The sequence below is a fragment of the Corvus moneduloides genome, chromosome 26 (assembly GCF_009650955.1).
Source record: "Corvus moneduloides isolate bCorMon1 chromosome 26, bCorMon1.pri, whole genome shotgun sequence".
NCBI classification, from domain to species: Eukaryota; Metazoa; Chordata; class Aves; order Passeriformes; family Corvidae; genus Corvus; species Corvus moneduloides.
The window spans coordinates 3,783,870-3,810,466 of NC_045501.1; the positions used below are offsets into that span (position 1 = coordinate 3,783,870).

At 56.9% G+C, this 26,597-nt stretch overlaps 1 protein-coding gene and 1 gene segment (V, D, J or C); both read right to left on the bottom strand.

Annotated features, from left to right (window-relative positions):
* LOC116455812 lies at window positions 1-26,061 on the bottom strand. Its single transcript, XM_032134098.1, is given in 4 exon segments — window positions 1-55; window positions 1,666-1,955; window positions 1,957-2,243; window positions 25,931-26,061. Coding segments are annotated over 4 exon segments (708 nt in total). The 5' UTR covers window positions 26,007-26,061.
* Window positions 3,654-4,701, bottom strand: LOC116456052. The segment is given in 2 exon segments: window positions 3,654-4,202; window positions 4,543-4,701. Coding segments are annotated over 2 exon segments (408 nt in total).
* Window positions 26,062-26,597: the final 536 nt, after the last annotated feature.

The window sequence follows — 26,597 nt, forward strand, 5'->3', positions numbered from 1 at the left end:
TTAGAAGGGGTTTCTAGAGAAGTGGAGGGTCCTGAGGCTGTCACAGATTTTCCAGCTGAAAGAGCAGGATCAAGCTTACCCTGTTATGGGCTCCTTTGATGCTTGTGCCTTCTTAAGCTTCAGAACAGAGATAAGACAATAAGACACGTACAGGGAGATGAGGATTCTGCACTTGTGCTGAGAAGAGATACCAGGGCCACATCACTGCAGTCTGTCCTTTCCTGGGCCTTGTGTGTCCTCTCTCATCATCCCTAACCCTTTGTCTCGCTTGGCTGCACCTGCCTCCTCCTCAGCGTCAGCCTTCACAGCTTCTTCAGCACATCTGACTCCCTTCCCTCTTCAGCCTCCAAGTAACTCCTAGAAGATTCAAATCTCTCACTTTCACTTCTCCGTTGAAGGCTCGATCATTCCTCTCATCCTCTCCTCGTGGTTTGCAATATTGAATCCCATCATGGTTTACTTTGCAAGGGACCTCTTCTGGGCTCACTTGGTCCAAGCCCTTGCTCAGAAGGGCTTACATAGAGCAGTTTGCCCAGGCCACGTCCAGATGGCTTTTGGAGAACTCCAAGGCTGGAGGCTCCACAGCCTCACAAGCATTCCTTGGTGACTGCTCCCTAATCCCACAAGACCCCCTAAACCCTCCATTCTCGTCATTTTCCTCTTGTCACTTCTTGTCACTGACAAAGCTCAGCCTGAGCCACTTCACAGCAGTTTCTTAATGGCCCATTAATTAGAACCTGATGAGCTCTGAGCTCCCTCCTCCTCTCCCTTATCACCTACTGCCACATTGGTGTCATTGTGTGCTTTGTTTGTCACTTTCCCTTTTCCTTGTTCTTCCCTTGGCAAGGGAAATGGACGTGATGTGAGCCTTAGAGAACCAGACACCCTGGCCTTGCACATGCCCTGACAGTGGCCTCTGCTGAACTTGCTCAAGTGAGGCAGTTCCTGAACATGCTGAACGGCTCCTGTCCCCAAAGGAAATGGGGTTTCTAGAGCAAGTCTCTGCAGGGAAACCTCATGTGCAGCTCGGTCTTTCAGGTGTCTCCCTCCAACGCTTGCAGCATTGCTAAATCCTGGCATCTGCTTTGCAGGCTGCCTGAGAAGTGACAAACGTGAAGGAAAAGGGACCAATCCGTTTCAGGTGGAAGGTGGGTGTGACAGAGCCCTCCGATGATGTGAAATGCTCCTCTAATCCAACACATTCCTTGTTTTCCCTCCGAGATGTTCTACTATTTCAGGACGATGCTGAATGCTCATCCAAGGGTGTTTGGGGAAAGCCGAGGATGAGAACAAAATGTAGAGAAGTGAATTCCAGCCTCAGGTGGGATTCAAAGTACACCTTCCTTACACATCTAGATGGGAAAGTGGCTTCTCATCCACGTTCCAGTACGAGGCAGAGACATTTCCCCAGGGACAGAGATGGAGATTTCCCTGTCACCTCAGCAAGACTCCCTGCAAACATCTCTCCCGCTGTGACCTACTGAGGTGACGGCACTCCATTTATGAGACCATGTGTGCCTGCCAGCGCAGCTGCTTTGTCAGCTCCCAGCACAGATGCTGGCCTGAAGGAGCAGCTCTGCTTTGCAAAGCAGGCTGAGAAGAGCAATGCACGCGCCCAGAGGGCCAAAGGCCATGGCAGAGCCGCAGCCCGCAGCAGTTTCCTGCCAGGCAGAGGAGGCAGAGGGGCGGAGGGGAGGCCGGGCAGTGCGTGCCGAGTGTGTAAGCGCAGGGGGCAGGCTGTGCGAGCCGTGTGTCCGGCGGCCGTGCAGGGCTGTGTCGGGCGCGGTGTGCGCGGGCTCGCTGCGCAGGAAGGAGCTGCGGAGCCGCCTGAGGCCCGGCGGCCGAGCGGCAGCGCCCCCTGCTGGCCGCGGGCGGCGCTGTGGCCCCGGCCCCGCCCGGCCCCGCCCGCGGCGGTTCGTGCCCGGCCGCAGCCCCGGCTCCTCTGCCCGTGTCCCCCAGCGCGCAGTAATACACGGCCGCGTCCCCGCGCCGGGGCCGCCGGAGCCACAGCGCGCTGCTCCGGCGATCTGCCGACACCCACAGACCGCTCGCAATGTCCGGCAACTCCTTGAACCCCTTGAGAGCGCTCACGAGCAGTTCGGGTCCTCGGCCCGGGAGATGACGGTACCACTGGATGAAATCGCTGGTCTGGATTTTGGGATGTGAGCAGCTGATGTTGATGCCGGTGTTCTCGGTGGTCTCCAGCCGTGGCTCCTGCTGGACCTGGGCTTTGGCCACAGCCACTGCCAAGGAGAAAAGAAGAATCACTTTTCTTGAACAGAAAATGTAGTTCACGGGGAGATGGGAGAGGCGGACAGATCAGAACTAACTGGGATATGTTTTGAGAATAAAGGATGGAGAGATTATTTCTCGGAGAGTGTTTGGGTGAGGACGAGAACGTATGAGGGATGTTTTGAAGGAAAATCAGAACAAAATGACAAAAGCAGACTGGCTGAGAGGTATACATGGATGGATGGATGGATGGATGGATGGATAAAGACATGGAGTAAAAAAGGCAAAGTGGGAAGCAATTACTTCACTGAGGGAAGAGCAGAGCAGGAGACAGAGGGTAAATAAGAAAGGAAACGGATCAGGAGGGTAAGCGATGACTTTTGGGCTGGGGACGGTCTCACACAGCCCGCCGACCCGGACGCCCCGACACCACCATCCACACACACCGAGCAGCAGCGCGGCCAGCGCTGCCAGCCCCGCGCTCCGACACCGCCGCATCCCGCTGCTCCGCCGCCCGAGCATCCCTGTCCTGTCCTGTCCTGTCCTGTCCTGTCCTGTCCTCTCCTCTCCTCTCCTCTCCTCTCCTCTCCTCTCCTCTCCTCTCCTCTCCTCTCCACCGCCTCCAGCTCCGCCCCGGCCGGGCTCAGACCCCGCCTCTCACAGCACCTCCACAATGAGCGACACAAGGACGTTTGCCATTGCCAGGGACAAGAGACAGCTGCGTCCCATCCCACACAGCACCGACACTGCATCGGAAGCAGATCCGCTCCGCCACTGGCAGCCCACGGGCGGCAGGATTGCCGAGCCTCTCGCCGTGCCCCCAAGGCACGGCTCCTCCTTTTGCCCTCTGCAGCGCTGCTGAGAGCGGCTGTGTCCCGCCTGGGGCCGAGGGCACGGGGGCTGCCAGCCGTGCTGAAGCCCCGCCCGTGCTGTTTGTCCCGAGTTCAACTGATCCTCCGAGCTGGAGTGAAACCGTCCTTGTGGAGCCTGAAATCAGCATCAGCGGAGCGTGAGCTTTGGAGGGGCAGGAGAGGGAGGGCTCAGGAGACAGGGGCTGCAGTTCAGTGCCTCTTCCCTTGAGACATCTGTAGCGGGCAGCTGCCGTCCCCACTCAGCTGCACTCAGGCTCCTTCTGACCCTGGCAAGCTGCTCTCTGTGCTGCTCAGGGCCGGAGCAGTGCTCGGTATCCCTGGCCCAGTCAGGAAATTCCCTCGCGGTGAGGGACACACATGCACAGACACGGCTTCGTGCACAGCAGTGTGGAGCCCCACACAAATCTGTGCTTCACGTGTGTCCATGCAAACGGGGCTGCTCCAAGAGCACACGAGGCAGGGACACAGAACCAGCCCTGGGCTCTGCTGAGGACGTGTGGGGCCAAAGCAGCAGGGCTGGAGTGTGGAAGGACAAGGTCCCAGGCAAGCACAAGGGCAATTTTTCTTTACTTAGAGACTGTGAAATGTAGAGATGATTCAAAATAGTCCAGAATATTTTCCCGAGGGAAGTGCTAGCATGGATGGGGTGAAAACCATCAGACCATTGTACAGACGTGGGGAGGTCCCTTCTGGTGAGCATCAGGGCGACCTCAGGGTCCCTTGCCCCAAGCTCACCCTCTCACAGACACATCCCCACCCACCCACCCCGGGGTTGTTGCACAGCTGAGGAAGTTCCCTGCACCAGGGTGTCTTGCACAGCACAGAGGTACAAGGCACTGTCAGAGACCTCCACTTCCTCCACCTGCAGGACACTGTATTTCCCCGTGGTGTTCAGGTGCGTGGTGATACGGCCGCTGTGCTTGGCGCCAGGCCCTGTGTGATAGGAGACCAGCTGTGGGGCTTGGCCTTTCTGCACCTGGTACCAGAGCAACGCATTAAAATAATTGGTCTGGTATGTGCAGGTGGTCTGGAAGGGATGTCTCTGCTCCACTATGACTTGTCCATCTTCCTGGGTGACCGTGATCTGCCCCGTGGTGCCTGGAAGAAAACAAGTGTCAGCAGTTCCACACAAAAGGACTACAGACAGGAAGAGCAAATTTGGTGCAAAACCCTGGTGGAGAAAGGTCAGATGCAGATGGATTGAAGGCAAGAGGAAAGACAGAGAAGGGCTCTGAGGTTTCTCTTCTCTCCCTTCCATTTTCCTTTACAAATCTAAGAGCTTCTTGAGAAAACACTTCCAAAGCCACAAACAGAAGCAGAGATTTCGCAGCCCTTTCCCTCTATTCACTGATATTTTCCCCACACCGTCCTGGTAAGGCTGTTGAGGTTTTCCTGGGGGAGAAGAAGAAGGGTGCCTTAGGGAAAAGCCAGGACTTACCCAGGAGCTGGCCCAGGAAGACCGTGAGGATGAGATAGGCGAGGTGCATGCCGAGACCAAGCTGCGTGTTTGCTGAGTGAGGGAGAGGCAGAAACCACCTGCCAGCCCCGAGATAACAGAGCTGCCGGAAACCACTCTCTGGGGGCAGCAAAGGAAGGAGCGGAGGCAGGGCAGAGAAATGACCTGTCCTTCCAGTGCCTGAAATGCTCCTTCTGCGTGTCTCCCTCCTCCAGCAGCTGCCCCCGTGCCTCCCTCAGCCACCGGCATTCTGACCATTCCGTGCCTCTGGGGCCTCAGTCATGGGAAGGGGCTGTTCCTGCTCAGCTCGCAGTGGAGTCCTCACCTCCCCAGCTGGAATCACCAGCTCTGCTGCACACCCAGTGCTGGGCATCTGGGAGGTCAAGAGCTTCTTCCCCAGTGAGCTTTCTCATCTTCCCGTGGTGTCCTCAGCTCTGTGCGGTCATTGCTATTTCCTCTGGGAACATCAGATTCCTCTGTCTCTGTCGCTTCTCCCCTGCCTTCCTTCAACTCCCTGGGATAAACGCCCAGCTCCCTTCCTCCCACCCCCTTTTCCGAGTCAACTCCAGAGTGATCCCATACTGGTCATTTTGGTTTCATCTAAAACGGGTTTGTCACAAAACCCCCTCTAGAATGACGTGAATGATACTGGTTATATGAGGAACATTCTCATGCAACTGTTGCACCTCCCCATGGTTTAGAAGGGGTTTCTAGAGAAGTGGAGGGTCCTGAGGCTGTCACAGATTTTCCAGCTGAAAGGCAGGATCAGCTTACCCTGTTACGGGCTCCTTTGATGCTTGTGCCTTCTTAAGCTTCAGAACAGAGATAAGACAATAAGACACGTACAGGGAGATGAGGATTCTGCACTTGTGCTGAGAAGAGATACCAGGGCCACATCACTGCAGTCTGTCCTTTCCTGGGCCTTGTGTGTCCTCCCTCATCATCCCTAACCCTTTGTCTCGCTTGGCTGCACCTGCCTCCTCCTCAGCGTCAGCCTTCACAGCTTCTTCAGCACATCTGACTCCCTTCCCTCTTCAGCCTCCAAGTAACTCCTAGAAGATTCAAATCTCTCACTTTCACTTCTCCGTTGAAGGCTCGATCATTCCTCTCATCCTCTCCTCGTGGTTTGCAATATTGAATCCCATCATGGTTTACTTTGCAAGGGACCTCTTCTGGGCTCACTTGGTCCAAGCCCTTGCTCAGAAGGGCTTACATAGAGCAGTTTGCCCAGGCCACGTCCAGATGGCTTTTGGAGAACTCCAAGGCTGGAGGCTCCACAGCCTCACAAGCATTCCTTGGTGACTGCTCCCTAATCCCACAAGACCCCCTAAACCCTCCATTCTCGTCATTTTCCTCTTGTCACTTCTTGTCACTGACAAAGCTCAGCCTGAGCCACTTCACAGCAGTTTCTTAATGGCCCATCAATTAGAACCTGATGAGCTCTGAGCTCCCTCCTCCTCTCCCTTATCACCTACTGTCACATTGGTGTCATTGTGTGCTTTGTTTGTCACTTTCCCTTTTCCTTGTTCTTCCCTTGGCAAGGGAAATGGACGTGATGTGAGCCTTAGAGAACCAGACACCCTGGCCTTGCACATGCCCTGACAGTGGCCTCTGCTGAACTTGCTCAAGTGAGGCAGTTCCTGAACATGCTGAACGGCTCCTGTCCCCAAAGGAAATGGGGTCTCTAGAGCAAGTCTCTGCAGGGAAACCTCATGTGCAGCTCGGTCTTTCAGGTGTCTCCCTCCAACGCTTGCAGCATTGCTAAATCCTGGCATCTGCTTTGCAGGCTGCCTGAGAAGTGACAAACGTGAAGGAAAAGGGACCAATCCGTTTCAGGTGGAAGGTGGGTGTGACAGAGCCCTCCGATGATGTGAAATGCTCCTCTAATCCAACACATTCCTTGTTTTCCCTCCGAGATGTTCTACTATTTCAGGACGATGCTGAATGCTCATCCAAGGGTGTTTGGGGGAAGCCGAGGATGAGAACAAAATGTAGAGAAGCGAATTCCAGCCTCAGGTGGGATTCAAAGTACACCTTCCTTACACATCTAGATGGGAAAGTGGCTTCTCATCCACGTTCCAGTACGAGGCAGAGACTTTTCCCCAGGGACAGAGATGGAGATTTCCCTGTCACCTCAGCAAGACTCCCTGCAAACATCTCTCCCGCTGGGACCTACCGAGGTGACGGCACTCCATTTATGAGACCATGTGTGCCTGCCAGCGCAGCTGCTTTGTCAGCTCCCAGCACAGATGCTGGCCTGAAGGAGCAGCTCTGCTTTGCAAAGCAGGCTGAGAAGAGCAATGCACGCGCCCAGAGGGCCAAAGGCCATGGCAGAGCCGCAGCCCGCAGCAGTTTCCTGCCAGGCAGAGGAGGCAGAGGGGCGGAGGGGAGGCCGGGCAGTGCGTGCCGAGTGTGTAAGCGCAGGGGGCAGGCTGTGCGAGCCGTGTGTCCGGCGGCCGTGCAGGGGCTGTGTCGGGCGCGGTGTGCGCGGGCTCGCTGCGCAGGAAGGAGCTGCGGAGCCGCCTGAGGCCCGGCGGCCGAGCGGCAGCGCCCCCTGCTGGCCGCGGGCGGCGCTGTGGCCCCGGCCCCGCCCGGCCCCGCCCGCGGCGGTTCGTGCCCGGCCGCAGCCCCGGCTCCTCTGCCCGTGTCCCCCCGCGCGCAGTAATACACGGCCGCGTCCCCGCGCCGGGGCCGCCGGAGCCACAGCGCGCTGCTCCGGCGATCTGCCGACACCCACAGACCGCCCGCAATGTCCGGCAGCTCTTTGGACTCCTTCACAGTGACCGCGAGGAGTTCGGGTCCTCGGCCCGGGAGATGACGGTACCACTGGATCCAGTCGTTGGTCTGGATTTTGGGATGTGAGCAGCTGATGTTGATGCCGGTGCCCTCGGTGGTCTCCAGCCGTGCTTCCTGCTGGACCTGGGCTCTGGCCACAGCCACTGCCCAGGAGAAAAGAAGAATCACTTTTCATCAGCAGCAAATGCCGTGCACGCGGATATGGGATCGAGCAGAGGAGGACAGATCTGAGCTAAGTGAGCTCTTTTCTGAGAGTAAAGTATGGAGAGACAATTTAAGCGAGAGTGGTTGCTTGGACATTGTATGTGGGATATTTAGGAGAAGAGTCAGACTGCAGAAGGGGAGATTGGAATGAGGAAAAGGGATTGACTGCAATGAATGGGCGGGTGGATGAAGGAATGAACGAATGAAGGAATGGCTCAAGAACTGGAGTAATAAAAGCGGCAAGTTCGGAAGGAATGGATTCATTAAGGAGAGAAAGGATGAGGGCAGTGGGTGCAAAAAGGGAGAGGAGGAGCAGGAGTGCCAGAGAGGAATCCCGAGCCCAATGCTGATCCCAGGCAGATGCCAGACCCAGCCCCGGCCACCGCCACCTCCACTGCCACCCCCGCGCACCGAGCAGCACCGCGGCCAGCGCCGCCAGCGCCGCGCCCCGGCCCCGCCGCATCCCGCCGCTCCGCCGCCCGAGCATCGCTGCTCCCGCCAGCCCCGGCTCTCTGCTGCGGCCGTGCCGCCTCCTCTCCGCCGCCTCCACTCCTCTTCTGTCCTCTCCGCCGCCGCCAGCTCCGCCCCGGGGCTGAGCCCTGCACCGGCGCCGCTCGGGCTCTCACCGAGTCCTGGCACGGAACGGAGGCGAGGCGAACGCGGTGGGAATGGGGCGGCGGTCCGGACTCTGCACTTCGGAGGTGGCGGGGCCGGGGTGGGTGCCAGGGGATCGGGCTGGTATCGTGGAGCTCAAGACTGACAGTCCATGTGTTCCTTTCACTCCCATGATCCGTTCCCTCGCATTCTCCCTTTGCCGTCACCTGGCGACTCCTGAATTGGCCTTCAGGGCACGGATTTGTAAGAATGGACAAGGGGCACGAGAGGCAGAGCGCCCCGCTGGGCTTAGCACTTCCTCTGGGGGCACAGCTCGGTTGGGATTTTGCCAGGGCCTTTGGCACGAACCTCCCGTGAGGCAGTTTATAGAGAAGAACCTTCCCCAGAGGAGGCACAGACATGGCACGGCATCTCCCACCTGCTCTGGAGTCATGCAGATGCAGTCTGCATTCATGGAGAGCAGGGGTAACACAGGTGGAAGGTCAGCGATGACAAGGCAGTGTGGTCTGTGGACAGACATGGATTCAGAAACATCTGTGCTTCCATGGAAAGGATAAGATGCAGGAAAGCCAGGAGAGGACTAGAAGGGTTTCTCCTCTCCAAAATGAGTAGCTCGATTTGCTCAGTCTGTCCTCACATGCCTAGATTGACAGTGCCCAAATACACTTGGTGGCCTTTGTTGCACACATTTCTGTTGATACATTTTTTGGACTGGAGAGCTCCAGCATGGCTGAAATACTCCAGGTGTGGGCTCAAACTGGCCAGAGGGGCAGGGTCACCTCCCTAGACCTGCTCACAGCACCGTGACTAGCACAGCTAAGGATGCAGTTGCCCTTCCTTGCTGCAAGGGTGCTGCTGTCTCATGTTGTGCTGGATGGCTCCTAAAACACCAGATCCTGTTGTGTGGATCTGCTTCCAGGACAGACAGCTCTCAGCCTGAGGGACCTGTGTGGGAAAAGAGTGTTAAGGGGTCTCAGTCATCTCTAGGTGCACACCTTGCCTGCCCTCCCATCTCCACGGAGATGTGATCTGGGGACAAATGAATGGGGTTTGCTCTTGGTTCCACTTGTCCCTCATTCCAAATGCATCTCCATGGGGGGGAATGTGGCCTGGCTGATGTCTCCCAGCAGAGCTTCCTGGCAATTACCTCCCCAAGGTCAGTCCATGGAAGAGTGAAAGTCCTTAACTGCTCTGTCTTAAAGCTCAACATAAGCCCAGTGTGACAGGCAGCCAGGCAGGGAGACGGGCTCAGGAACTTTGCACGCTCTGCACAGCCCTTGACAGAAGAGGGTCTGCTGTGGACACGCCTGCGGGGCACAAGGACGTGCTCTGGAATCCAGACAGTTACGGGGCTCTCAGGCTGAGATTCCAAGGTGGAAGTTAAAGGTCCTTGCGGGGTGAAGTCCAAAACAGTCTCCAGGATGCTGGTTTTCCCTGTGCAAGCCACAGGGTATGTCCTTCCTCTCACAGCACAGAGACATTAGGCTTTGTGATCCCTTCCTTCAGTCTGTGTTTGCGACAAAATCTCAGCCTCTGCTTCACTCAGCACCTGCTCACCGGGCTGCACAGGTACACTTGGCATGAGGTTAGACAAGAGAGGGGCTGTGTCCCAACCCTAATGCCACCAACAGTGCATTGAAAAGAAATCCACTCACGTGGGTACAGGAGGTGGAAAGGAACCCTCAGTCTTTCTTCCCTGGCCACGAATCCAACCTGAGGCAGCACAGGGGAGAAGCAGCTGTGCACTGGCCTGGAGACACATGTCTGTGTGTGTGTGTGTGTGAGAGCACTCGCAGCCATGCCGAGGCACTCTCAACCTTCCAAACAGAATTAAGCTAAGAATCCAAACTTGGGTGAAACCTTTGTTGGGGCCTGCAATTGGCAGAAGCAGAGCGTGATGTTTAGAGCAGCTGGGAAAGGAGGTCTCAGGAAGCAGGGACTGCATTTCAGTGCCTCTTCCCTGGACAAATCTCCTGCAGGCTGCTACATCCTTGTTCAACTGCACCCAGGCTCCTTCTGAATCTGGCAACCAGCTGAGTCGGAAGCCCCTTCCCTTTCTCTTCCAGAATGATCCACTTGACAAACATCTCAGCTGATGTTGTTTTGTTCTGAGCCTGCTGTCATGGCAAAGATATGGGTGGACACTGTGTATTAGAGAGAGGCTGAAATGTGGTTGCAGGGACTCCTGCTTAAGAAATTAGGAGAGACACGCCATGGCCCAGGCTGCTCTTTGCAGGGCAAGGAAGAAAGTGGCTCCTTGTGAAGGCTCCAGCTCCCAGCTCAGGAGTGGCCTTGGTTGCTCTCATTCACCCTTGTGCTCTGTTTCCTGTCTGCTCCCTCTCCCAGGTGCACCTCTGACTTTGAGACGTGTCCTGCTACACCCCGTGCTGGCCCTGCGAGCCCTGTGGCCCCACACCACCGGCAAACAGCTGCAATGAGCCCTGTGTCCGGCAGTGCCAGGACTCCACCGTGGCCATCCAGCCCTCGCCTGTGGTTGTGACCCTGCCTGGTCCCATCCTCAGCTCCTTCTCACCGCCGTGGGATCCTCCACCTCTGCTGCTGTTGGCAGCATCGTCAGCTCTGGCAGAGCGCCCATCAGCTCCGGGGGCTGTGACCCGTCTGGCATTTCCAGGTGCTACTATGGCAGAAGGTCCCTCCCCTGAAGAAGATGCTGGGAAAGCCCCATGGAGACACCTTGAGGAAATCAGAACATGGTACTGGGGAAAGGATGGACATTTTTCAATGTTGGTACCAGGACAGCTGGAAGGCTTTGCCTTTCCCTTTTCTTTGGTCTCCCCTTGGGAGCAAGGTCCCACCAAGGGCAGCCTGGTGGGGACCATCTGCCTCGTCTCCCTGTCTGGGACAGGTAGACAGGCACCGTACAGGAACTTCTCCACTACCAAGGAGGACACACTCTCAGATGCCCCTGGGCTACCAGCACTGCTGTTCTCCGCTTGTGGGGACTTTCCTTCTGTCTTTGTGACTCATTAAATCTTTCTGCTGCATTCAGGTCTGGCCTCTGTGCAATCATTCCCCCCCTGCAGACACTTTCCAAGCTGTCAAAGGTGAAGGGAGCCTACCAAGGCTGGGGCCCTAGAAGACCTGCTGTTTACAAACAGAGGAGTGCTGGTGGGAGATGTGGTGGCTGGAAGCCGTCTTGGGCACAGCAACCATGAAATGATGGAATTTTCAGTATTATGTAAAGGACGGGGAATCGACAAAATCTCTACCCTGGATTTCTGGAGGGTGGACTTTGGCCTATTCAGGACACTGATTTGCAAAGTCCCTTGGGAAGCAGCCCTTTAAAACAAAGGGGCCCCGGAAGACTGGTTATATTTTAAAATAGAAATCTTGAAGGCACAGGAGCAGCGCGGCGCTATGTGCCGAAAGATGAGCTGGTGGAGAAGAAGACCTGCGTGGCTGAGCAGGGGCATTCCTAGGAACTCAGTGAATAAAAAGAAAGTTTATCACCTTTGGGAAAAGGGCAGGCAGCTCAGGAACAGTTGAAGGATGTTATTAGGTCACGCAGAAAGAAAAGTAGACAAGTGAAAGCTCAATTAGAACTTAATCTGGCCAATTCTGTTAAAGGTAATAAAAAGTGTTTTTACAAACACATTAAGGAAGGTCGAGGAAAATCACATTTCTTCACTGGATGCCGTGGGGAATATATTCACCAAAGATGAGGAAACACACCTGAGGTGCTTACCACCTTCTTTGCCTCACTCTTTAAGAGTAGGATTGATTATCCTCAGGACAACTGGCCTCCTGAGCTGGGAGACAGGGAAGGCGAGCAGAATGGGACGTCTGTAATCAAGAAGGAGGAAGATAAAGATCTGCTAAGCCACTTAGACGCTCACAAGTCTTTGGGGTTGGATGGGATTCACGCTAGGGAGCTGGGGGAAGAGCTCATTAAGCCAGTGCTGAGAAGAGGGGCAGAGCAAGGACGGTGACTCCAAGTTGGAGCTGCCGGTGTTGGTGTCGGTGCTGGTGTTGGTGTCTCTATCGATGTCAATACCGATACCCGTGTCTCTGTTGATGTCAATGCCGGTGTCGGTGTCTCTGTCGGTGTCAATGCCGGTGCCAGTGTCGGTGTCTCTGTCGGTGTCAGTGTCGGTGTCGGTGTCGCTGTCAGTGTCAATGCCGGTGTCTCTGTCGGTGTCTCTGTCGGTGTCAATGCCGGTGCCGGTGTCTCTGTTGGTGTCAATGCCGGTGTCGGTGTCTCTGTCGGTGTCTCTGTTGGTTTCTCTGTCGGTGTCAATGCCGGTGCATCTGTCGGTGTCAATGCCGGTGCATCTGTCGGTGTCTCTGTCGGTGTCAATGCCGGTGCCGGTGTCTCTGTCGGTGTCAGTGCCGGAGTCGGTGTCTCTGTCGGTGTCTCTGTCGGTGCCGGTGTCTCTGTCGGTGTCAGAGCCGGTGCCGGTGTCTCTGTCGGTGTCGGTGTCTCTGTCGGTATCTCTGTCGGTGCCCGTATCGGTGTCTCCGTCGGTGTCAATGCCGTTGCCGGTGTCTCTGTCGGTGTCAGTGCCGGTGTCGGTGCCTCTGTCGGTGTCGGTGCCGGTGCCGGTGTCGGTGTCTCTGTCGCTGTCAGTGCCGGTGTCGGTGTCTCTGTCGGTGTCGGGGCCGGTGCCGGTGCCGGTGTCTCTGTTGGTGTCAATGCCGGTGTCGGTGTCTCTGTCGGTGTCTCTGTTGGTTTCTCTGTCGGTGTCTCTGTCGGTGTCGCTGTCTCTGTCGGTGTCGGTGCCGGTGCCGGTGTCGGTGTCGGTGTCGGTGTCGGTGTCGCTGTCTCTGTCGGTGTCAGTGCCGGTGTCGGTGTCTCTGTCGGTGTCTCTGTCGGTGTCAGTGCCGGTGTCGGTGTCTCTGTCGGTGTCTCTGTCAATGCCGGTGCCGGTGTCGGTGTCGGAAGCGCCCCGGCAGCCCGGCACGAGCGGGGCGAGGCGGCCCCGGCGGCCGAGCGGCAGCGCCCCCTGCTGGCCGCGGGCGGCGCTGTGGCCCCGGCCCCGCCCGGCCCCGCCCGCGGCGGTTCGTGCCCGGCCGCAGCCCCGGCTCCTCTGCCCGTGTCCCCCAGCGCGCAGTAATACACGGCCGCGTCCCCGCGCCGGGGCCGCCGGAGCCACAGCGCGCTGCTCCGGCGATCTGCCGACACCCACAGACCGCCCGCAATGTCCGGCAGCTCTTTGGACTCTTTCACAGTGAGAGCGAGGAGTTCGGGTCCTCGGCCCGGGAGATGACGGTACCACTGGATCCAGTCGTTGGTCTGGATTTTGGGATGTGAGCAGCTGATGTTGATGCCGGTGCCCTCGGTGGTCTCCAGCCGTGCTTCCTGCTGGACCTGGGCTCTGGCCACAGCCACTGCCCAGGAGAAAAGAAGAATCACTTTTCATCAGCAGCAAATGCCGTGCACGCGGATATGGGATCGAGCAGAGGAGGACAGATCTGAGCTAAGTGAGCTCTTTTCTGAGAGTAAAGTATGGAGAGACAATTTAAGCGAGAGTGGTTGCTTGGACATTGTATGTGGGATATTTAGGAGAAGAGTCAGACTGCAGAAGGGGAGATTGGAATGAGGAAAAGGGATTGACTGCAATGAATGGGCGGGTGGATGAAGGAATGAACGAATGAAGGAATGGCTCAAGAACTGGAGTAATAAAAGCGGCAAGTTCGGAAGGAATGGATTCATTAAGGAGAGAAAGGATGAGGGCAGTGGGTGCAAAAAGGGAGAGGAGGAGCAGGAGTGCCAGAGAGGAATCCCGAGCCCAATGCTGATCCCAGGCAGATCCAGACCCAGCCCCGGCCACCGCCACCTCCACTGCCACCCCCGCGCACCGAGCAGCACCGCGGCCAGCGCCGCCAGCGCCGCGCCCCGGCCCCGCCGCATCCCGCCGCTCCGCCGCCCGAGCATCGCTGCTCCCGCCAGCCCCGGCTCTCTGCTGCGGCCGTGCCGCCTCCTCTCCGCCGCCTCCACTCCTCTTCTGTCCTCTCCGCCGCCGCCAGCTCCGCCCCGGGGCTGAGCCCTGCACCGGCGCCGCTCGGGCTCTCACCGAGTCCTGGCACGGAACGGAGGCGAGGCGAACGCGGTGGGAATGGGGCGGCGGTCCGGACTCTGCACTTCGGAGGTCGCGGGGCCGGGGTGGGTGCCAGGGGATCGGGCTGGTATCGTGGAGCTCAAGACTGACAGTCCATGTGTTCCTTTCACTCCCATGATCCGTTCCCTCGCATTCTCCCTTTGCCGTCACCTGGCGACTCCTGAATTGGCCTTCAGGGCACGGATTTGTAAGAATGGACAAGGGGCACGAGAGGCAGAGCGCCCCGCTGGGCTTAGCACTTCCTCTGGGGGCACAGCTCGGTTGGGATTTTGCCAGGGCCTTTGGCACGAACCTCCCGTGAGGCAGTTTATAGAGAAGAACCTTCCCCAGAGGAGGCACAGACATGGCACGGCATCTCCCACCTGCTCTGGAGTCATGCAGATGCAGTCTGCATTCATGGAGAGCAGGGGTAACACAGGTGGAAGGTCAGCGATGACAAGGCAGTGTGGTCTGTGGACAGACATGGATTCAGAAACATCTGTGCTTCCATGGAAAGGATAAGATGCAGGAAAGCCAGGAGAGGACTAGAAGGGTTTCTCCTCTCCAAAATGAGTAGCTCGATTTGCTCAGTCTGTCCTCACATGCCTAGATTGACAGTGCCCAAATACACTTGGTGGCCTTTGTTGCACACATTTCTGTTGATACATTTTTTGGACTGGAGAGCTCCAGCATGGCTGAAATACTCCAGGTGTGGGCTCAAACTGGCCAGAGGGGCAGGGTCACCTCCCTAGACCTGCTCACAGCACCGTGACTAGCACAGCTAAGGATGCAGTTGCCCTTCCTTGCTGCAAGGGTGCTGCTGTCTCATGTTGTGCTGGATGGCTCCTAAAACACCAGATCCTGTTGTGTGGATCTGCTTCCAGGACAGACAGCTCTCAGCCTGAGGGACCTGTGTGGGAAAAGAGTGTTAAGGGGTCTCAGTCATCTCTAGGTGCACACCTTGCCTGCCCTCCCATCTCCACGGAGATGTGATCTGGGGACAAATGAATGGGGTTTGCTCTTGGTTCCACTTGTCCCTCATTCCAAATGCATCTCCATGGGGGGGAATGTGGCCTGGCTGATGTCTCCCAGCAGAGCTTCCTGGCAATTACCTCCCCAAGGTCAGTCCATGGAAGAGTGAAAGTCCTTAACTGCTCTGTCTTAAAGCTCAACATAAGCCCAGTGTGACAGGCAGCCAGGCAGGGAGACGGGCTCAGGAACTTTGCACGCTCTGCACAGCCCTTGACAGAAGAGGGTCTGCTGTGGACACGCCTGCGGGGCACAAGGACGTGCTCTGGAATCCAGACAGTTACGGGGCTCTCAGGCTGAGATTCCAAGGTGGAAGTTAAAGGTCCTTGCGGGGTGAAGTCCAAAACAGTCTCCAGGATGCTGGTTTTCCCTGTGCAAGCCACAGGGTATGTCCTTCCTCTCACAGCACAGAGACATTAGGCTTTGTGATCCCTTCCTTCAGTCTGTGTTTGCGACAAAATCTCAGCCTCTGCTTCACTCAGCACCTGCTCACCGGGCTGCACAGGTACACTTGGCATGAGGTTAGACAAGAGAGGGGCTGTGTCCCAACCCTAATGCCACCAACAGTGCATTGAAAAGAAATCCACTCACGTGGGTACAGGAGGTGGAAAGGAACCCTCAGTCTTTCTTCCTGGCCACGAATCCAACCTGAGGCAGCACAGGGGAGAAGCAGCTGTGCACTGGCCTGGAGACACATGTCTGTGTGTGTGTGTGTGTGAGAGCACTCGCAGCCATGCCGAGGCACTCTCAACCTTCCAAACAGAATTAAGCTAAGAATCCAAACTTGGGTGAAACCTTTGTTGGGGCCTGCAATTGGCAGAAGCAGAGCGTGATGTTTAGAGCAGCTGGGAAAGGAGGTCTCAGGAAGCAGGGACTGCATTTCAGTGCCTCTTCCCTGGACAAATCTCCTGCAGGCTGCTACATCCTTGTTCAACTGCACCCAGGCTCCTTCTGAATCTGGCAACCAGCTGAGTCGGAAGCCCCTTCCCTTTCTCTTCCAGAATGATCCACTTGACAAACATCTCAGCTGATGTTGTTTTGTTCTGAGCCTGCTGTCATGGCAAAGATATGGGTGGACACTGTGTATTAGAGAGAGGCTGAAATGTGGTTGCAGGGACTCCTGCTTAAGAAATTAGGAGAGACACGCCATGGCCCAGGCTGCTCTTTGCAGGGCAAGGAAGAAAGTGGCTCCTTGTGAAGGCTCCAGCTCCCAGCTCAGGAGTGGCCTTGGTTGCTCTCATTCACCCTTGTGCTCTGTTTCCTGTCTGCTCCCTCTCCCAGGTGCACCTCTGACTTTGAGACGTGTCCTGCTACACCCCGTGCTGGCCCTGCGAGCCCTGTGGCCCCACACCACCGGCAAACAGCTGCAATGAGCCCTGTGTCCGGCAGTGCCAGGACTCCACCGTGGCCATCCAGCCCTCGCCTGTGGTTGTGACCCTGCCTGGTCCCATCCTCAGCTCCTTCTCACCGCCGTGGGATCCTCCACCTCTGCTGCTGTTGGCAGCATCGTCAGCTCTGGCAGAGCGCCCATCAGCTCCGGGGGCTGTGACCCGTCTGGCATTTCCAGGTGCTACTATGGCAGAAGGTCCCTCCCCTGAAGAAGATGCTGGGAAAGCCCCATGGAGACACCTTGAGGAAATCAGAACATGGTACTGGGGAAAGGATGGACATTTTTCAATGTTGGTACCAGGACAGCTGGAAGGCTTTGCCTTTCCCTTTTCTTTTGTCTCCCCTTGGGAGCAAGGTCCCACCAAGGGCAGCCTGGTGGGGACCATCTGCCTCGTCTCCCTGTCTGGGACAGGTAGACAGGCACCGTACAGGAACTTCTCCACTACCAAGGAGGACACACTCTCAGATGCCCCTGGGCTACCAGCACTGCTGTTCTCCGCTTGTGGGGACTTTCCTTCTGTCTTTGTGACTCATTAAATCTTTCTGCTGCATTCAGGTCTGGCCTCTGTGCAATCATTCCCCCCCTGCAGACACTTTCCAAGCTGTCAAAGGTGAAGGGAGCCTACCAAGGCTGGGGCCCTAGAAGACCTGCTGTTTACAAACAGAGGAGTGCTGGTGGGAGATGTGGTGGCTGGAAGCCGTCTTGGGCACAGCAACCATGAAATGATGGAATTTTCAGTATTATGTAAAGGACGGGGAATCGACAAAATCTCTACCCTGGATTTCTGGAGGGTGGACTTTGGCCTATTCAGGACACTGATTTGCAAAGTCCCTTGGGAAGCAGCCCTTTAAAACAAAGGGGCCCCGGAAGACTGGTTATATTTTAAAATAGAAATCTTGAAGGCACAGGAGCAGCGCGGCGCTATGTGCCGAAAGATGAGCTGGTGGAGAAGAAGACCTGCGTGGCTGAGCAGGGGCATTCCTAGGAACTCAGTGAATAAAAAGAAAGTTTATCACCTTTGGGAAAAGGGCAGGCAGCTCAGGAACAGTTGAAGGATGTTATTAGGTCACGCAGAAAGAAAAGTAGACAAGTGAAAGCTCAATTAGAACTTAATCTGGCCAATTCTGTTAAAGGTAATAAAAAGTGTTTTTACAAACACATTAAGGAAGGTCGAGGAAAATCACATTTCTTCACTGGATGCCGTGGGGAATATATTCACCAAAGATGAGGAAACACACCTGAGGTGCTTACCACCTTCTTTGCCTCACTCTTTAAGAGTAGGATTGATTATCCTCAGGACAACTGGCCTCCTGAGCTGGGAGACAGGGAAGGCGAGCAGAATGGGACGTCTGTAATCAAGAAGGAGGAAGATAAAGATCTGCTAAGCCACTTAGACGCTCACAAGTCTTTGGGGTTGGATGGGATTCACGCTAGGGAGCTGGGGGAAGAGCTCATTAAGCCAGTGCTGAGAAGAGGGGCAGAGCAAGGACGGTGACTCCAAGTTGGAGCTGCCGGTGTTGGTGTCGGTGCTGGTGTTGGTGTCTCTATCGATGTCAATACCGATACCCGTGTCTCTGTTGATGTCAATGCCGGTGTCGGTGTCTCTGTCGGTGTCAATGCCGGTGCCAGTGTCGGTGTCTCTGTCGGTGTCAGTGTCGGTGTCGGTGTCGCTGTCAGTGTCAATGCCGGTGTCTCTGTCGGTGTCTCTGTCGGTGTCAATGCCGGTGCCGGTGTCTCTGTTGGTGTCAATGCCGGTGTCGGTGTCTCTGTCGGTGTCTCTGTTGGTTTCTCTGTCGGTGTCAATGCCGGTGCATCTGTCGGTGTCAATGCCGGTGCATCTGTCGGTGTCTCTGTCGGTGTCAATGCCGGTGCATCTGTCGGTGTCTCTGTCGGTGTCAATGCCGGTGCATCTGTCGGTGTCTCTGTCGGTGTCAATGCCGGTGCCGGTGTCTCTGTCGGTGTCAGTGCCGGAGTCGGTGTCTCTGTCGGTGTCTCTGTCGGTGCCGGTGTCTCTGTCGGTGTCAGAGCCGGTGCCGGTGTCTCTGTCGGTGTCGGTGTCTCTGTCGGTATCTCTGTCGGTGCCCGTATCGGTGTCTCCGTCGGTGTCAATGCCGTTGCCGGTGTCTCTGTCGGTGTCAGTGCCGGTGTCGGTGCCTCTGTCGGTGTCGGTGCCGGTGCCGGTGTCGGTGTCTCTGTCGCTGTCAGTGCCGGTGTCGGTGTCTCTGTCGGTGTCGGGGCCGGTGCCGGTGCCGGTGTCTCTGTTGGTGTCAATGCCGGTGTCGGTGTCTCTGTCGGTGTCTCTGTTGGTTTCTCTGTCGGTGTCTCTGTCGGTGTCGCTGTCTCTGTCGGTGTCGGTGCCGGTGCCGGTGTCGGTGTCGGTGTCGGTGTCGGTGTCGCTGTCTCTGTCGGTGTCAGTGCCGGTGTCGGTGTCTCTGTCGGTGTCTCTGTCGGTGTCTCTGTCGGTGTCAGTGCCGGTGTCGGTGTCTCTGTCGGTGTCTCTGTCAATGCCGGTGCCGGTGTCGGTGTCGGAAGCGCCCCGGCAGCCCGGCACGAGCGGGGCGAGGCGGCCCCGGCGGCCGAGCGGCAGCGCCCCCTGCTGGCCGCGGGCGGCGCTGTGGCCCCCGCCCCGCCCGGCCCCGCCCGCGGCGGTTCGTGCCCGGCCGCAGCCCCCGCTCCTCTGCCCGTGTCCCCCAGCGCGCAGTAATACACGGCCGCGTCCCCGCGCCGGGGCCGCCGGAGCCACAGCGCGCTGCTCCGGCGATCTGCCGACACCCACAGACCGCCCGCAATGTCCGGCAGCTCTTTGGACTCTTTCACAGTGAGAGCGAGGAGTTCGGGTCCTCGGCCCGGGAGATGACGGTACCACTGGATAGAGTCGGTCTTCTGGATTTTGGGATGTGAGCAGCTGATGTTGATGCCGGTGTTCTCGGTGGTCTCCAGCCGTGACTCCTGCTGGACCTGGGCTCTGGCCACAGCCACTGCCAAGGAGAAAAGAAGAATCACTTTTCTTGAACAGAAAATGTGGTTCAGGGGGAGATGGGAGAGGAGGACAGATCAGAGCTAAGTGGGGTATGTTTTGAGAATAAAGGATGGAGAGATTATTTCTCGGAGAGTGTTTGGGAGAGGACGAGAACGTATGAGGGATGTTTTGAAGGAAAATCAGAACAAAATGACAAAAGCAGACTGGCTGAGAGGTATACATGGAAGGATGGATGGATGGATGGATGGATGGATAAAGAAATGGAGTAAAAAAGGCAAACTGGGAAGCAATTACTTCACAGAGGGAAGAAAGTATGACAGCAGAGGAGGAGACAGAGGGTAAAGAAGAAACGAAAAGGAGCAGGAGGGTAAGAGATGACTTTTGGGCTGGGGACGGCCTCACACAGCCCGCCGACCCGGACGCCCCGACACCACCATCCACACACACCGAGCAGCACCGAGGCCAGCGCTGCCAGCCCCGCGCTCCGACACCGCCGCATCCCGCTGCTCCGCCGCCCGAGCATCCCTGTCCTGTCCTGTCCTGTCCTGTCCTGTCCTGTCCTGTCCTGTCCTGTCCTGTCCTGTCCTGTCCTGTCCTGTCCTCTCCTCTCCTCTCCTCTCCTCTCCTCTCCTCTCCTCTCCTCTCCACCGCCTCCAGCTCCGCCCCGGCCGGGCTCAGACCCCGCCTCTCACAGCACCTCCACAATGAGCGACACAAGGACGTTTGCCATTGCCAGGAACAAGAGACAGCTGCGTCCCATCCCACACAGCACCGACACTGCATCGGAAGCAGATCCGCTCCGCCACTGGCAGCCCACGGGCGGCAGGATTGCCGAGCCTCTCGCCGTGCCCCCAAGGCACAGCTCCTCCTTTTGCCCTCTGCAGCGCTGCTGAGAGCGGCTGTGTCCCGCCTGGGGCCGAGGGCACGGGGGCTGCCAGCCGTGCTGAAGCCCCGCCCGTGCTGTTTGTCCCGAGTTCAACTGATCCTCCAAGCTGGAGTGAAACCGTCCTTGTGGAGCCTGAAATCAGCATCAGCGGAGCGTGAGCTTTGGAGGGGCAGGAGAGGGAGGGCTCAGGAGACAGGGGCTGCAGTTCAGTGCCTCTTCCCTTGAGACATCTGTAGCGGGCAGCTGCCGTCCCCACTCAGCTGCACTCAGGCTCCTTCTGACCCTGGCAAGCTGCTCTCTGTGCTGCTCAGGGCCGGAGCAGTGCTCGGTATCCCTGGCCCAGTCAGGAAATTCCCTCGCGGTGAGGGACACACATGCACAGACACGGCTTCGTGCACAGCAGTGTGGAGCCCCACACAAATCTGTGCTTCACGTGTGTCCATGCAAACGGGGCTGCTCCAAGAGCACACGAGGCAGGGACACAGAACCAGCCCTGAGCTCTGCTGAGGACGTGTGGGGCCAAAAGCAGCAGGGCTGGAGTGTGGAAGGACAAGGTCCCAGACAAGCACAAGGGCACTTTTTCTTTACTTAGAGACTGCACAGGGTGGAAATGAGCCAAAATAGTCCAGAATATTTTCCCGAGGGAAGTGCTAGCATGGATGGGGTGAAAACCATCAGACCGTTGTACAGACGTGGGGAGGTCCCGTCTGGTGAGCATCGGGGCGATCTCAGGTTCCCTTGCCCCAAGCTCACCCTCTCACAGACACATCCCCTCTCTCCCTCCCTCCCCTGGGTTGTTGCACAGCCGAGGAAGTTCCCTGCACCAGGGTGTCTTGCACAGCACAGAGGTACAAGGCACTGTCAGAGACCTCCACTTCCTCCACCTGCAGGACACTGTATTTCCCCGTGGTGTTCAGGTGCGTGGTGATACGGCCGCTGTGCTTGGCGCCAGGCCCTGCGTGATAGGAGACCAGCTGTGGGGCTTGGCCTTTCTGCACCTGGTACCAGAGCAACGCATTAAAATAATTGGTCTGGTATGTGCAGGTGGTCTGGAAGGGATGTCTCTGCTCCACTATGACTTGTCCATCTTCCTGGGTGACCTTGATCTGCCCCGTGGTGCCTGGAAGAAAGTGAAGGTCAGCAGCTCCACAGGGAAGGACTGTGTGTAGCAAAACAAAATGGGGTGCAAAACCCTGGTTGGAGAAAGCTTTCTGCCTTGTAGAAGAGTCCTGAGAGATTTTGGGCAGGAGTTGGGAGCTCTTTGCACTGCATGACCCAAAGGAGAGCTGTGTTGTGTCTGTCTCCTGCTCCTACTGCTCAGAGGATCAGGGAACAGCCTGTCCTGCTTGAACTTTGTGTGCTGGAAGCAGCACCCCTCCAGCAGCCTGAGGAGCCCATCGAAGTGCAGCAAAAGGATTCATCCTGCTTCGCCATTCCTGTCACCTCTGAGGGCTCCTAGATCCCTGAGTACACACAATGCTGAGCTTGGAAAGAGGGAGCCCTGGTTGTGGTGCCAGCCCAGAGAACACGGGAAGCCACGGCAGAGCTGGCTCAGCCTGGAGGCAGAATGGGACACCCTGTTATTGTAATGAAATGGGAACTCTGAGGTACCTGGGGCAGGTTTGACAGAATCTCAGAATTTGCATTAAAACAAGAGCAATACACAACTGCAGAGACAGCTGAGATTTCCTGTGGTGACTGCAGGAGGATCAGAAGAGAGGCAGAGGAGGTGGATTGAAGGCAAGAGAAAAGACAGTGAAGGACTCTGAGGTTTCTCTTCTCTCCCTTCCCTTTTCTAAGAGCTTCTTGAGAAAACTCCCAAATCTAAGAGCTTCTTGAGAAAACACTTGCAAAACCACAAACAGAAGCAGAGATTTCGCAGCCTTTTCCCTCTATTCACTGATATTTCCCCACACGATCCTGGTAAGGCTGTTGAGGTTTTCCTGGGGGAGAAGAAGAAGGGTGCCTTAGGGAAAAGCCAGGACCTACCCAGGAGCTGGCCCAGGAAGACCGTGAGGATGAGATAGGCGAGGTGCATGCCGAGACCAAGCTGCGTGTTTGCTGAGTGAGGGAGAGGCAGAAACCACCTGCCAGCCCCGAGATAACAGAGCTGCCGGAAACCACTCTCTGGGGGCAGCAAAGGAAGGAGCGGAGGCGGGGCAGAGAAATGACCTGTCCTTCCAGTGCCTGAAATGCTCCTTCTGCGTGTCTCCCTCCTCCAGCAGCTGCCCCCGTGCCTCCCTCAGCCACCGGCATTCTGACCATTCCGTGCCTCTGGGGCCTCAGTCATGGGAAGGGGCTGTTCCCGCTCAGCTCGCAGTGGAGTCCTCACCTCCCCAGCTGGAATCACCAGCTCTGCTGCACACCCAGTGCCGGGCATCTGGGAGGTCAAGAGCTTCTTCCCCAGTGAGCTTCCCCATCTTCCCGTGGTGTCCTCAGCTCTGTGGGGTCATTGCTATTTCCTCTGGGAACATCAGATTCCTCTGTCTCTGTCGCTTCTCCCCTGCCTTCCTTCAACTCCCTGGGATAAACGCCCAGCTCCCTTCCTCCCACCCCCTTTTCCGAGTCAACTCCAGAGTGATCCCATACTGGTCATCTTGGTTTCGTCTAAAACGGGTTTGTCACAAAACCCCCTCTAGAATGACGTGAATAATAAATAATACAGGTAATGATAATGGTCATATGAGGAACATTCTCATGCAACTGTTGCACCTCCCCATGGTTTAGAAGGGGTTTCTAGAGAAGTGGAGGGTCCTGAGGCTGTCACAGATTTTCCAGCTGAAAGGGCAGGATCAAGCTTACCCTGTTATGGGCTCCTTTGATGCTTGTGCCTTCTTAAGCTTCAGAACAGAGATAAGACAATAAGACACGTACAGGGAGATGAGGATTCTGCACTTGTGCTGAGAAGAGATACCAGGGCCACATCACTGCAGTCTGTCCTTTCCTGGGCCTTGTGTGTCCTCTCTCATCATCCCTAACCCTTTGTCTCGCTTGGCTGCACCTGCCTCCTCCTCAGCGTCAGCCTTCACAGCTTCTTCAGCACATCTGACTCCCTTCCCTCTTCAGCCTCCAAGTAACTCCTAGAAGATTCAAATCTCTCACTTTCACTTCTCCGTTGAAGGCTCGATCATTCCTCTCATCCTCTCCTCGTGGTTTGCAATATTGAATCCCATCATGGTTTACTTTGCAAGGGACCTCTTCTGGGCTCACTTGGTCCAAGCCCTTGCTCAGAAGGGCTTACATAGAGCAGTTTGCCCAGGCCACGTCCAGATGGCTTTTGGAGAACTCCAAGGCTGGAGGCTCCACAGCCTCACAAGCATTCCTTGGTGACTGCTCCCTAATCCCACAAGACCCCCTAAACCCTCCATACTCGTCATTTTCCTCTTGTCACTTCTTGTCACTGACAAAGCTCAGCCTGAGCCACTTCACAGCAGTTTCTTAATGGCCCATTAATTAGAACCTGATGAGCTCTGAGCTCCCTCCTCCTCTCCCTTATCACCTACTGCCACATTGGTGTCATTGTGTGCTTTGTTTGTCACTTTCCCTTTTCCTTGTTCTTCCCTTGGCAAGGGAAATGGACGTGATGTGAGCCTTAGAGAACCAGACACCCTGGCCTTGCACATGCCCTGACAGTGGCCTCTGCTGAACTTGCTCAAGTGAGGCAGTTCCTGAACATGCTGAACGGCTCCTGTCCCCAAAGGAAATGGGGTTTCTAGAGCAAGTCTCTGCAGGGAAACCTCATGTGCAGCTCGGTCTTTCAGGTGTCTCCCTCCAACGCTTGCAGCATTGCTAAATCCTGGCATCTGCTTTGCAGGCTGCCTGAGAAGTGACAAACGTGAAGGAAAAGGGACCAATCCGTTTCAGGTGGAAGGTGGGTGTGACAGAGCCCTCCGATGATGTGAAATGCTCCTCTAATCCAACACATTCCTTGTTTTCCCTCCGAGATGTTCTACTATTTCAGGACTATGCTGACTGCTCATCCAAGGGTGTTTGGGGAAAGCTGAGGATGAGAACAAAATGTAGAGAAGCGAATTCCAGCCTCAGGTGGGATTCAAAGTACACCTTCCTTACACATCTAGATGGGAAAGTGGCTTCTCATCCACGTTCCAGTACGAGGCAGAGACATTTCCCCAGGGACAGAGATGGAGATTTCCCTGTCACCTCAGCAAGACTCCCTGCAAACATCTCTCCCGCTGTGACCTACTGAGGTGACGGCACTCCATTTATGAGACCATGTGTGCCTGCCAGCGCAGCTGCTTTGTCAGCTCCCAGCACAGATGCTGGCCTGAAGGAGCAGCTCTGCTTTGCAAAGCAGGCTGAGAAGAGCAATGCACGCGCCCAGAGGGCCAAAGGCCATGGCAGAGCCGCAGCCCGCAGCAGTTTCCTGCCAGGCAGAGGAGGCAGAGGGGCGGAGGGGAGGCCGGGCAGTGCGTGCCGAGTGTGTAAGCGCAGGGGGCAGGCTGTGCGAGCCGTGTGTCCGGCGGCCGTGCAGGGCTGTGTCGGGCGCGGTGTGCGCGGGCTCGCTGCGCAGGAAGGAGCTGCGGAGCCGCCTGAGGCCCGGCGGCCGAGCGGCAGCGCCCCCTGCTGGCCGCGGGCGGCGCTGTGGCCCCGGCCCCGCCCGGCCCCGCCCGCGGCGGTTCGTGCCCGGCCGCAGCCCCGGCTCCTCTGCCCGTGTCCCCCAGCGCGCAGTAATACACGGCCGCGTCCCCGCGCCGGGGCCGCCGGAGCCACAGCGCGCTGCTCCGGCCGTCCTCCGACACCAACAGCTGTCCTGCAATATCCGACAGCTCTTTGGACCCTCTAGCTGTGAGTGCTAGGAATTCGGGTCTTCGGCTCGGAAGGTGGCGGTAGAAATGGATGTAATCCTGAGTCCTTTTTTTGGGATGTGAGCAGCTGATGTTGATGCCGGTGTTCTCGGTGGTCTCCAGCCGTGACTCCTGCTGGACCTGGGCTCTGGCCACAGCCACTGCCAAGGAGAAAAGAAGAATCACTTTTCTTGAACAGAAAATGTGGTTTAGGGGGAGATGGGCGAGGAGGACAGATTAGAGCTAACTGGGGTATGTTTTGAGAATAAAGGATGGAGAGATTATTTCTCGGAGAGTGTTTGGGTGAGGACGAGAACGTATGAGGGATGTTTTGAAGGAAAATCAGAACAAAATGACAAAAGCAGACTGGCTGAGAGGGATGGATGGATGGATGGATGGATGGATGGATGGATAAAGAAATGGAGTAAAAAAGGCAAAGTGGGAAGCAATTACTTCACAGAGGGAAGAAAGTATGACAGCGGAGGAGGAGACAGAGGGTAAATAAGAAACAACAAGGAGCAGGAGGGTAAGAGATGACTTTTGGGCTGGGGACGGTCTCACACAGCCCGCCGACCCGGACGCCCCGACACCACCATCCACACACACCGAGCAGCACCGCGGCCAGCGCTGCCAGCCCCGCGCTCCGACACCGCCGCATCCCGCTGCTCCGCCGCCCGAGCATCCCTGTCCTGTCCTGTCCTGTCCTGTCCTGTCCTCTCCTCTCCTCTCCTCTCCTCTCCGCCGCCTCCAGCTCCGCCCCGGCCGGGCTCAGACCCCGCCTCTCACAGCACCACCACAGTGAGCGACACAAGGACGTTTGCCATTGCCAGGGACAAGAGACAGCTGCGTCCCATCCCACACAGCACCGACACTGCATCGGAAGCAGATCCGCTCCGCCACTGGCAGCCCACGGGCGGCAGGATTGCCGAGCCTCTCGCCGTGCCCCCAAGGCACGGCTCCTCCTTTTGCCCTCTGCAGCGCTGCTGAGAGCGGCTGTGTCCCGCCTGGGGCCGAGGGCACGGGGGCTGCCAGCCGTGCTGAAGCCCCGCCCGTGCTGTTTGTCCCGAGTTCAACTGATCCTCCGAGCTGGAGTGAAACCGTCCTTGGTGAGCCTGAAATCAGCATCAGCGGAGCGTGAGCTTTGGAGGAGGGCTCAGGAGACAGGGGCTGCAGTTCAGTGCCTCTTCCCTTGAGACATCTGTAGCGGGCAGCTGCCGTCCCCACTCAGCTGCATTCAGGCTCCTTCTGACCCTGGCAAGCTGCTCTCTGTGCT